Source organism: Eriocheir sinensis, chromosome 65, assembly GCF_024679095.1.
Source record: "Eriocheir sinensis breed Jianghai 21 chromosome 65, ASM2467909v1, whole genome shotgun sequence".
NCBI lineage: Eukaryota > Metazoa > Arthropoda > Malacostraca > Decapoda > Varunidae > Eriocheir > Eriocheir sinensis.
Genome location: NC_066573.1, coordinates 5,011,460 through 5,024,313, shown reverse-complemented (window position 1 = coordinate 5,024,313; position 12,854 = coordinate 5,011,460). Strand labels below are relative to the sequence as shown.

Genomic DNA, 12,854 nt, shown 5'->3' with positions numbered 1-12,854 from the left:
ACATCCCGTATCTTGAGACATCCCATCCTGAATACATACATGAATTTCGACACGGTACCGTGTCTTTTGTCGACTGCTTGTCGGGATCTGTCCCACCCAAGTATATTTATATTATTATAAAAACAAATGATGACGTATGTATGTACATAACTTGGATATCAACAATCACTTCTTCTTCTTGTGACCTGTTCCGCTTTGCATCGCTTTTCAGGTCCTCTTTGGTACTTTTTTACACTTAGATACTTCACTTATAGTTACTTTGTGATAGCAAAGATTGGGTTCCGCGATGCGAAGTTCAGGATGGGATGTCTCACGACACGGAATGCCAGGCGACACCACACCGGTGTGCGGTGCTTCACTATTTTAGAAAACTCAAGGAAGAAAAGGAATATTCTGTCTTTTATGATTTATATTTCTTGAAGAGTTATATATATAATTGTAAATAAATGTTAATCGTTTATGTACTAAGAACGAAGTTATAAAAGTAATTTATAATTATTTAAAGAATTCATATGTGGATTTGGAGTTTCTCTGTTTAGGAGTCTTCATGAGTAAGCTTGAGGGAAGGGGCAAAGGTGAACAGACACAGCAAACTTTTGGTAGTTTTATTGTAAAGAACACTACACAGAGACTCCCGCGCCGCCAGAAGGGCCGGGAGGACCCACGCTGGCTCCCTGGGGCCCGCGGCGTGGGGGACGCGGCGCCCGGGGCTCAGGTGCCCCAGAGGGGTGTGGTGGGGGAATAGGGGAGGTGAGCGGACAGAGCGCCAGCGTGAGCCGGAGTGCCAATACAGTACTATGGCACAATGGGAACCACGAGAAATCGGGCACGGCGTCACGCGGCCTCGTGAGTTAATCTGCTGACGCGCCACCTCAGCCACGCGGCTTGGCGGCGACCTTACACGCCCTGCTGGGTCTGGGGGCGTGGATGCTGGGGCCAGCTAGGCCAGCCGGGCCCGGCAGCGCCTCGCACACAGCGACTCTGATCTCTTGAGTGGCAGAGGGAGTTCACGGACACTACTTCAATAAAGTACAAAAAAATTACCTTGTTTATTCTAAGTTCTTGGTGATATCAAAGTGCGTGTTATATTTTTCCATTTGTCCTTCAAAGGCAATGTTTCCCTACGAGATTTTACTTAACTTTTCACCGGGTGATCAAGTATCATTCACACTGTGCAACACGTGTCTCTTTTATATAGCGAGTAAACACAAAAAAAGCAGTACAACTGAGATTTATCTTTTTTTGTTGTTGTTGCGACATCAAACACCGAGAGACGGACTCCTGGGCGTGAGGGATGATGAGCCACGGCCATCCCGGCAGCTTTGTGGCGGCGGCGGCCACGGTCCGGGCCGCGGCCAGGCTGCCGGGGGATGGATAGATAGATATCAGATAGATAGATATAAATACATAGACAGAGACAGAAGGAGATACAAAGAAAGAAAGAAAGAAAAATCACTGCAGGCTCAGCCGTGGGAGCCGGGGGACAGCTGGGAGCTTTGCCTTTCAGTCCACAGCTCCTGTGCCGGGCTGAGCCTCGCCCGCTGTCCGTCGCGCCAGGAAGGGAACTTGTAGTGTCATTCTCTTTCTTGTCTGGCGCTTTCTGCTGTGCAAAGTCCTATCGTCATTTTCATCATCGTCACTGTCATTAGCATCATTCAAGATCCAACAGCGCACGACGACGCACTCTTGAGCAGCGCTATATACAGATAAGGTGGATGATCGTAATAATGCTTCATGTAGAATGGCTGTACATCTGTTTGTATCACAGTTTTTTTGGGGCGTAGAAAAAAAGTCTTAATAAAAGAACGTGTGGCCGAGGCATCCCGCTGCTGCTGCTCAGGCCGGGGAGGCGAGAAGGCTTAATGAAGTATCTAGGTTCGGAAAGTCTGGAATGGGCGTTACTGACTCAGGGACTCAAGTACGCGGCATGACAATGTACGTACAGGTGTGAGGGAACTCATTGGCCGGGCAGGGAAATATATCCAGGAATGTGTATTAAGAAGACACCGTATCAGAACCATGCAGTAGTAGTTGGGGGGGGGGGAGAGAGAGAGAGAGAGAGAGAGAGAGAGAGAGAGAGAGAGAGAGAGAGAGAGAGAGAGAGAGAGAGAGAGAGAGAGAGAGTAATAGTAAAAATTAAGCAAATTATAAACATCTCATAGGGTATCATTCCCTCTGACCCATCATTAAAAAACACGTCACAGGAAAATTGAAAACTAGATAAAACAAAAACGCCGGAATTTTTTCTCGTAACCAAAGAATTAGAAGGCGATCAAACCCCAGGATGTTATGAGTCTTGGGGGTCAGGAAGGGAGGAGACGTCAGGGAATGGTATGGGGGGGGTGGGGGTGGGGGGGCGAATAAGAAAAGAGGGGGGGGACTGGGAGAAAGGTATTGGGGGGAATGAGGAAAGGGTCGGGGAGACATGGGAGTTATACACTGAATGGGAAAGGAAAGCGTATGGGTAGGACAAGGGAAGGGAAAGGGAGGTATCGGGGAGGATAAAGAAGTGGTCGGATAGGTGGGGCAATTATAAAAGCAAAGCAAAATGGAAGGGCAGCGGTAAGGGATGAAGCGAATGTGGAAAGACTTGTAATTACTAGTAGGGTGGAAGGAATAGGAGGGAAAGAAAGAGAAGTGAAAGGGAGTGGAAAGGAAGAGCAGGGACAGAGAGGAAGAAGCGATGACAAGGAGAGAGTAAGGGAAGGGTATAGGAAGAGTTAAAGAGTCGGGAGGGAAGGGGGAACGGGAGAGGAAGGGAGCGTTGAGGGAGGGAAGGGTGGAGAGCAGTTACGTGGAGAATAAGGATTTCTTTTTGCACATATATTTGGTCTAAGAGGAGAAAAGTTTCGCAATATTCTCAATTACAATTTTATCGGTGAGTTACTCCCATGGAAGTTTGTGCCATAACTGCCCTTTACCGCTCTACGTGCCGAGGTGGAGGAGGAGGAGGAGGAGGAGGAGGATTAAAAAAAGTTAGGGGAAAGAGGAGGAAAAGGTGCAGGCAAAGGAAAGTGGGAAGGGAAAGAGAAGAAAATCAGAAGGAGGAAGAAGTGGAAAGGAGAAACTATTGTCAGGAGGAACGAGACAGGCGAAGATAGAGAGGGAAGGGTAAAAGGGGAGCAAATGGAGGGAATCGACGAAGGGGAAGAAGAAAGAAAATCTGTTCACGGAGGGAAAGATTCTTTTTTTAAACATTACTTTCCCTCTTGCCCTTCTGCCTCGCTGATCCACCTGGATTTGCACCACATTTTCCTTTCCGGAGCGAGAGAGAGAGAGAGAGAGAGAGAGAGAGAGAGAGAGAGAGAGAGAGAGAGAGAGAGAGAGAGAGAGAGAGAGAGAGAGAGAGAGAGAGAGAGAGAGAGAGAGAGAGAGGGGGGGGTCTGTGTGGAAACATTTTAGTATTTACCACACGTTAATAAAATTCAGCAGCATAAACTATTCCGTGTGTAAGTTGACCGCCTCTGACGCAGGAAGCCTTAACTCTGTTTCCCCGGGTGATATGTTAGCGAGGTGAAATTAAATCCCTTTGTTAATTGAAATCATAAAGTCTGTAATAGACGTTGTGGAATTTATCTGCATCGTGAATCTTTGGACTGAACGGCAGGGCGCGGGCTGGGCTTCCATTTTTTCCCACAAAACTAATTAAGGTGAGCCAGGTGGCGGCAAATGCAATGTATATAAATGAGCTGTAAAATAGGGAAGGGTTTGCCGTCCCCATCTTTCTTTTTTTTCCGTGGCTTGTGTCGCCTCGCTGTCCTTGGGGAAATATGAGTTATAGATAGCAGTACCGAAGGAGTAAAAGACGACGACCATAGCCATCGATCGTCCCGAAGGAATACACTGACGCAGCGCCGGAACTACACGCGTCACAGAGCCGCCACAGTTTTCATTTCTGGCTGGCGGAAAAAAAAGAGTGAAGCTTGTGGCGCCGAACTGAACTGTGGGAGTGAGGAGGAAAGAAACACAGACGGGAATCGGAAAACACGCGTTACAGTGTCATAGTTTCCGTTTCTACCTGATTAAAGCAATTGGCGGGAGGTTCGTGGCGGTATCGAGCGGCAGAGAGAAAGACTAGGCGGAAAGAAACGCTGCCAAGGGGCTTAAACAAGGCGCTCTACGCTGCCCGAGGGTGGCCTGAACCCATGGTGTTTTCCGTCTTTCCTTCCCTGAGCAGCAGCAGCAGCAGCAGCAGCAGCAGCAGCAGAGGATGTCCGGCCTGCAACACGAGCACTGAGAGTTATGTACACGGGTGTGAGGGCACGCCTCCTGACCCCTGGGAGTCCCGTTCCTCGTGTGGATCACTAGGGGGGTGGGGGGACGGGGCCCTCCCAGGGGGTGGTGGTGGTGGTGGTGGTGTGTGCACACATCAGCTACATACATTGTGCACGCGGTAAGGGTAACATGTGCACGTCACTAGTGTTGGGTACAGACACGTTACGAAATATAGAGTTCGACATTCCTATGGTTTGAACATCCTGCCTTTTTTTTTTATATTCTGATAATATATGTATTTAGGTTACATCCCACATGTACTTACATAATGTTATATAAGTATTATACACACAGTCACGCGTCCACTCGCTCACACCCTTACAGGTAATAATGTCGTCAGACACAGATGAATGTATTTGTCTTATTTTTTGGTTTATAAAAATTAGTCTACGCTACAGACAGAGCAAAGGGAGGGATGGCGGGAGGGAGGGAGGAAGGGATGGCTGACACACTCCTCCCTGCACCAGCCGGCGCGCACGGCCCTCGGCACAGGCTGTTCGTCCTTGAGCTGTCACCTGACACACAACTAAAAACGGTAAATCCTCGGGGAAGTGTCGCGCGGCGGGTAACAGTAAGTGGTTGTGGCTGGGCGCCTCGGTCACGGCACACACGGCAGTAGGCGGCGAGTCCTCGGGGAAGTGTCCCCCGGCGAGAAAGAGTCCGTGGCTGTGGCCTCGGTGGGGTGCTGACTCGGGGCGTCCTCCTCTCAGGACTTAGGGAGGACGGAGAGCACGGCACGGTAAGCTTATCAGGCTAGTCCTCTGCAGCAGCCACGTACTCTCTAGATGCTCAGGCCAGGGTGGACGTGTCTGCCAGTCAGCGTGGCTCTGCAGCCCACTTGAAGGCGTCAGACAAGACCGTTCACAGAATATTACAATGTGTAATTTTGAAAATATAAAAAAAAATATTTGAATTGTTATGGAATGTTATTTTCGTGTATTAACGATAGTAACAATGCATGATTATTATTTCGTTATCAATTCATTAACACTATATGCAGCTACGCGTCGTCACGCTGTAGCTTCTCTTCGAATCATTGTGTGATGGAGCCATGCTAGCGAAGGATCCAAACTGGCTAGCTGGCCCGCCCTCACGGATCTTGCTGCAGGGCACGCGTTCTTAGTGTGGCAATCTCTTCATTCTTCTCAAGATGTCCCGGTAGTCCAGTGCAGGCCGCGTCCTGACGCAAGAATCGCATCTTGTTATCGTGGCTACGTGATTCTTGAGACGCCACGTGGTAGGCCGTAGGACGCAATGTATACTCGGCCAAGTATCATACACCTCCTGGAAGCTACACTGGCTACGGGCGGAACGGTATTACCCATTTTTTCCTCATTTTGTAGTGCTGGAGACGCCCACAAAATGTTACACTTTATTAGATACCACACGTCACTTTATTTAGGTCGAGTATAACATAAACCAGCGCCCACACTGTTTTTGAGTCGTTATGTTTGTAGCCTCGTGTTCACTACAGGAGACACCCAAAGGAAACCGCCGTTGTCTGTTAGCGGCCAAAACACGTTACGCTGATGGCCACATGTCCCTCTTCGGCGTCACACTGTCAAGGGGGCAACACACGCACGCACACTGACACACCATCCCAGTAAACCTCTTGAAACACAAACATGATGAGCGGTGCAAGACAAGCAGAAAATTGCGCCCCTACACTAGTACAGCCCACGAGGAGCTGCGTCTGGTGGGCGGGGAAGGGGTGGGTGTGATGGCCGGGGAGAGCCTGACTATAAGAGAAGGTTGGCGGCGGGGTAGGTCGCCCACAGGAGGGAGAGGGAGGGGAGGACGGCCCACCACCGCCCGTGCAGCCCCATCACGCTCTGGCTGCCCGACGTTCTCCTCTGGATGGCTGCGGTTTTGTCGCCTGGAGGGAGGACGGAAAGGATAAAGATGGTTAGATATACGATGGAAGAGTGAGCTTAATTGAATATGTAATGAGATGGGAAACTAGATCAATTTACAATGTTAATAAAGGGTAACACTGCATAAAACATGTAATGAAAGGGTGAAGGTGATTCGATACTTAGATGATAACTTGAAAACCCTGTAAAGAAAGCTGAGATAAGGTTTTGATGAACAGATAAAAGGGGAAACTTGGATAACTACTTGAAAACCTTGTAAAAAAAAGTTACTTGGTGAGGATAAAGAGACGAAAGGGTAAAGTTAAATTAGAAAACAGAAAACACTTGAACGTGGATTTTTTTAATGAATATAGTCGGCTTTTAATGCGTTTTTAGCGCTGAACGTAACCTGTTCCTCTCTCTCCCTGCAGGTAAGGTGACGCGGAGGTGAATCTTCGGCGGGCGTGGTGAGTGTTGCAAGTAAGTGTTGTCATTTGAAAGCCTCGTCATGTATTTTGCTTTCAGATCGACGCAGAGAAAAACGAATCATCCGTATCCAAACACATTACCACAGATTATTATTGGAGCCGAAAGACACGTACATTTTCGCGTTTTTCAGGTAGAAGTATGAAAGTAAGAAGAGAAAAAAAGTTGTCCGCATTTAAACTTATAAAATTTAATTATTAGAGATGGAAAGCGCGTGTTTTTCCAGCGATTTTCGATAAAAACAAGCAAAGTAACATTATGGGAAAAGTTAGCCGCTTCTAAACACTTTCGGATATGGTTATTGGAGATGGAAGTCGCGTATCAAAACGAGAACGTAGACGACCTCACTTCCCATTAATCTTCACCGTTCCTTTCACACACACACACACACACACACACACACACACACACGGCGATCCTTCCTATTCTTCCTCCAATCAATCTCTCTCTCTCTCTCTCTCTCTCTCTCTCTGCAGGATTTATTTTATCTTCTATTCTGTTATATCTTCTTTGGCCTCAACCCTCTTCGAACTCCTCCTCCTCCTCCTCCTCCTCCTCCTCCTCTAATTCATCTTCCCTCCCCATCCCTCTCCCGCCTGGCTTTGTGTGATGAATAGCTGTTGTTATCTCGTTGCTAAATCTGCAAGGGAGATTAACCTTAAATTCCCCTTTCTTTCTTTATGAGCGATTTTTTCTTTGTAGGTGTTATTATATTATATTCCACTCGCATATGTTGTTTCGAGCGGCTCCCCCCTCACCTGCCTTTTGTATTCTGGGTGTGTTTCCCTCGCGTTGTGGTTTAAAAGTAGTCAACAGCATTTATTGTGTGTTTGTTTCCACGCGAATTTCCCTTTGTTGGTGGGTGCGTTTTGTGGTACTATAAAACTTGTAACATTTTATGCTCCCATTCAGACCGTCAGACTGAGCCTCATGTCTTTTCTGCAGGGAGGCATAATATACTTTAAGCCTCGCCTGTTTATTATATTGTATGTGTGTGTTTCTCTGCCATTGTGATGTGAAAGCAGTCGCCAGCAGTCATTGTTTAGTTGCGTGGTTTTGGAGCGTGGTTTTTTTCCCTGTGCATTTCTCTTCTTTTTAAATGCTTTCTCGTGTACTATAAAACCTCTAACATTTCTTTCTCTCCCATTCGATACAGGAGGCAGAGCACCATGTCTTTTTGGAGGGAGGCATAAAGTACATTAATCTCCTATCCAGCGTTTTCCTTTTCCGTAATCGTCGTGATATTATGTTTTGTCACAGAGCCGTACCAGTGTTTCCCCACATAACCCGTCAGATTTACCTCACTTCTTGTTGGAGTGACGGGCGCGTGATCGGTTTAATCCCTCCATCCAACGCTTTCTCTCCAGTTTTGAATAACCAACACGAATAGGATCAATGTACCGGTTAGTTACATTATCGTTTTCCACGAAGTATTTTTCAGTTAGCTTCGAAAATTTTCATCTAGGTATGTATTTGTTTTTTCTTTTCTTTTCATTTCGTCTTATTTTCACCCGTTTTCTTTTATTTTGTCTTTTCTCTTTCACTGTATCCTCCGTTATCTGTTTGCTACTCAAGTGCCTAGCCTGTAAATGTTCTTTTTTTTTTTTTACTTTTTCTCTTATTATCTTACTTGCTCACCTTGTTTGATTTCTTGTTTTTTCTCTTTGTTTTCTTTCATCATTATGTGCCTTTTAAAAGTCTTGCCTACATGTCTATTACTTTCTTTTTGCCCTATTCCTTTACTTCTTTATTTATCTATATATCGACAAATTCATGGACACTGAGGTAAGATGGGGTAAGGTTTAAAGATGCTGCCTTTCATAGGTCTACCAGACACGTACCAGACTCTTATGTTTTTGTTCTTATGTTTTTTTTTTCCCTAAGATGCTTACTGGGCTGCCTTTCTGCGCTTGACCTTCCTCTTGATTGACTACTTGTGTTGCTGACCCTCTTTCCTTCCCCCGACTCCGGTCACCTTCCTCCAGTCACCTTCCATGTCACACAGGGTTGGGTTTTGTGAATTATTCTTTCCTTTCTTTTTCTGCACCTCATTATTCTGACTCTCATGTGTTGCTGCCTCTCCCATTTTCCTTTCCCTTCGATCCCTTCCAACCTTCCCCTCACCGCTCTTCTCTGGCACACGAGGCTGTTTTTAAGCTGTTAGTTGACCATATTTTTTCTCCCTGCACCTTCCTCTTGGCTGGCCCTTATAAAGCTCCTCTTTTTTACTCCCCCTTTCGATCCCTTTCCTGTCATCCTTTCCGACGATTTATAAGCTGATTGTCCACTTTATTTTTTCCTCACATTCCTGTTGAGTAACCACTTGTGTTCTTCCTCTTCCTCCGTCTTCTTCCGATCCTCCCTTTTATCATCCCTTCCTGGCCTTTGCCGCGGAGGCCGAGGTTCACCGCCCTAACCATACATTGTGGTAAGAGTGGATGGTGAATATTGTGGGCAGTGGCGGTGATGGTGGTGGTGGTGGTGGTTGACTACGCTCCACCAGAACACGGATACCTCGCTTTGTCTTTGCTCACACACTCACCCAACCACACACACACACACACACACACACACACACACACACACACACACACACACACACACTTACTAACTCTTACCAGCACCCTTACTCACTCACAGACGTCCTCGCACCCCGTCACATCCCCTCACAGATCTTTGAACATAATTATACACGTTCTGATTGGTACACACCGTCACCTCCTCGGAGATTCATTACTCACCCTCACTCACCCACCTACTCCTTCACCCATTATTCACCCACAAACCTCCACTTACTCACTTCAGGCTCAGGAGCAGTAAGTAGCGGGCTTTTTATTATAACATTTTTTTTTACGCCCTTGAACTATCTCCTTAGCTGTAAAAAAAACGTTTCTACACCTCACACTCCCCCTTAATCCCTTATAGTCCTTCACACCTTGACAGTCCCTCCCATACTTTCCCTTTTAACCCCCCTTCCCCCCACCAACCCCACTCTCTCTTTCAAATTCCTACATTCTCGTATTCACATCTTCTAAGCACATCCTACATACACACATGCTCACAGTTTCTTTTCTACTGCGTCCTTACACCTGTCCCTCTCCGCCCTCCCATGTGTCTACGGTGAGAAGTAGGGGATCGGAGAGGAAGGGGGAAGGGAAGGGAAAGAGAAAGGGGAAGGAGATGTGATGTTAAGCCAATGTCCGATTCCCGTGGTCTTTAAGTTTTTTTTCCCTCGTGATAAGGCTGTTTTTTTTTCATTTTCCTTCCCTTCCCTTCCCTTCCCTTCCCTTCCCTTCCCTTCCCTTCCCTTCCCATCTCTTCCCTTCCCATCTCTTCCCATCCCATCTCACTGACCTCATCAAAGCCCCTTCTATCACCCTTCACGAAATACCCAATCAAGTTTTTTTTTGGTATCGCTGAGCCTTCGTTTAGAGAGGGCGAGGCCTGTGTTCTTTGGGGCATCAAATCACACGAGAGAAAATGAGGAGAGTCTTGCCACATCGGGGTTTCCATCGGAGTAAGCCGGAGGAGGCGAGGCGCGGAGATAAGATATACAGACCTTAGAAAGTACGTTATTTGTTAGATTAGGTTTGGTATAGTTTCTCCCACACCACAGTATTTTCTCTCCTTCCCATTGCATACAAGAGCGAGGGTATGGTAGGCGGGCAACCCTTAGAAGAAGAGGAGGAAGGATAGAGGAGGAGGAAAACACTCATATAACAAGCGTAGAAAGATTTGGGAGCGATACAAACACTGGGAAAAGAGAATGTGGAGAACTAAGAATATGAACGGAGCTGAAGGAGAGAAAGTAATGCACAATGGGAGGGAAGGAAGACCAAAAAGTGATACCATTAAAAAGGAGAGAGCTAAGAGAGAGGAAGGGCGGGTCAAAAGTCGTCATTGAAGGAAGAGTGGGGGAGGAAAGAGTGCCGAAGATTTAGGAGGAGGAAGGAAGGAGGGAAGGAAGGAGGGAAGGAAGGAATGGGTAGTTATAGGGAAGGGTCGGATGGCTACTGAGATGAGAGGAAGGGGGGGTAAGCACGGGAGGGAGTTGGGAGGGAGAAGAAGGCGAGGAGAGGGAAGGAAGGAGGGCAGTAAAGAAGAAAGGAAGGAAGCGAGTTAAAAGGTTAGATGATAGGAGGCTGAAAGAGAGGAAAAGAAGGAAGCTGACTCATATAAAGGAGAGATTAGGGAGGGAGAAGGAAGGAGGTTAAAAGAGAAAATGGTATGGAAACCGATGGAAGGAAACTGGTTGATAGGAAAGAGGGAGAAGGGGAGGGAGAGGGTAATATGGAAAGAAGATGGTAGAGGGATGAGAGAGGGGAGCTTAGGTAGGGGATGGGTAAGGAAATAAGCTGGCTAGGGTAGGAGGAGGGAAGAAAGATAGGTTTTAGAGAGGGGGTAGGAGAGGAGGTGGGAGTGAAAATGTGTATTCCAAGAGGAAAGAGTGGGAAGGAAAGGAGGGAGAGTTCTTGGGCCTATTGTTAGTCTTTTTATCTCTGGGCGACGAAGATGGTGCTCTTAGGCGTGGCCTGAATCACAGATGTGTGTAGGAAGAGGAAGGAAACATGGAAACATGGAAACATGAAAATGCCGGCAACAGAAAGCCTATTGGCTCATTACGAGGTTGCCCGCTTTGGTGATTTAATCTGCTCGACAGCCACTTGGGGCCTGGGGAGCAGATGAAAGCACCTCGATATTGAGGAGCAGATGAAAGCACCTCAATATTCAGTCTACTTCCGACGTAGCGAAGTGACGGTCGATTCTATATTTGAAGGAGTTGATAGTATTTGCATTTACTACTTCTGAAGGAAGATTGTTCCATTGACGGATGACTCGGTTTGAAAAGAAATTCCTTCCGATGTCTGTGTTACATCGATTAGACTGAATGGGTAAACCGTTATTTCTAGTTCTTAGGTTGGTTTGCAGTTCAAAGAATTTGGAGTAATCGACGTTATTGAATTTTTTCAGATACTTGAAGACTTGAATCATATCCCCTCGTAGGCGTCTTTTCTCCAATGTAAAGAGATTGAGTCTCCTGAGTCGTTCCTCGTACGGGTGAGCCCTTAAGGTTGGCATCATCTTCGTGGCGCGTCGTTGAATCCTTTCCAGTAAAGCAATGTCCTTTCTGTAATTAGGAGACCAGAACTGCACTGCATACTCGAGGTGCGGTCTTACCATGGAATTATACAAGGATAGCATCACGTCTGGTGTTTTACACTCGAAGTTCCTCGCTATGAACCCGAGCATAATGTTGGCTTTGTTGTATACTTTTTTACAGTGACTCGCGTGTTTCAGGTCACTGCTGATAGTGACTCAAAGATCCTTTTCCTCCTGTATCGCTTGCAAAGGTCTTCCATTCATGATGTATATGTGGTTACTATTTCTGGACCCAATGTGCATGACTTTGCATTTGTCAACATTAAAGGACATTTGCCATTTTTCCGACCATTCAATAATGTGATTGAGGTCTTTCTGAATGATTTCGCAGTCGGTCTTTGTGAGGGCCTTTCCCTCCACCTTAGTGTCATTAGCAAATTTCGATATTGTGGATTTCAGTCCTGATTCGAGGTCGTTGGTATATAATATATGATGACTGGAAGCCAATCGGTAGGCTGTCCGTTGAGTAGTACTCTTTGTTTTCTGCCGGTGAGCCAATCTCTTATCCACGCGATCAGATTGGCTCCAATGTCCGCCGAGTGCAGTTTCGTAAGGAGTCGCTCGTGCGGTACCTTGTCGAAGGTTTTCTGAAAGTCCAGGTATATAACATCACTGGGGATGTGGGCATCCCAGTTCTTATATATACCTTGGAAGAAGTCTAATAAATTCGTTAGGCAGGATCGCTTGTTTCTGAAGCCATGCTGGGTGTCGGAGATTACATTATTGGCTTCTAGAAACTTAACAAGTTTGTCTCTAATAATTTTTTCGAGTATTTTTCCTGCCACTGATGTCAAACTTATGTGCCTGTAGTTTAATGCAACGCTTTTGTCTCCTTTTTTGAAAATCGGTGTTACGTTCGCCATCTTCCAGTCTTCCGGGACCTTGTTCAACTGAATAGACTGGTTGAATATGTTTGTGTGTGGCTGAAGTATTTGTTGTTTAAGCTCTTTTAATAACCGCGGGGACAAACCGTCAGGTCCTGTTGACTTGTTCGTGTCGAGTATATCCAAATACTTTTTCACTTTTTGGTCGCATATTGAGTCAATTTTCAGGGGCGTGATTCCCCTCGGCGGGTCAGGG

At 46.5% G+C, this 12,854-nt stretch overlaps 1 protein-coding gene across 1 annotated transcript in view; it reads right to left on the bottom strand.

Annotated features, from left to right (window-relative positions):
- Nucleotides 1-557: 557 nt before the first annotated feature.
- The window catches only part of LOC126987478 (uncharacterized), a 140,742-nt gene continuing 128,445 nt past the window's right edge, over nt 558-12,854 (bottom strand). Inside the window, exon 10 of the mRNA XM_050844446.1 lies at nt 558-6,151. Within this exon, the coding sequence (XP_050700403.1) occupies nt 6,015-6,151 (137 nt within the window). The 3' untranslated portion in view covers nt 558-6,014. The remainder of the gene's footprint in view (nt 6,152-12,854) is intronic.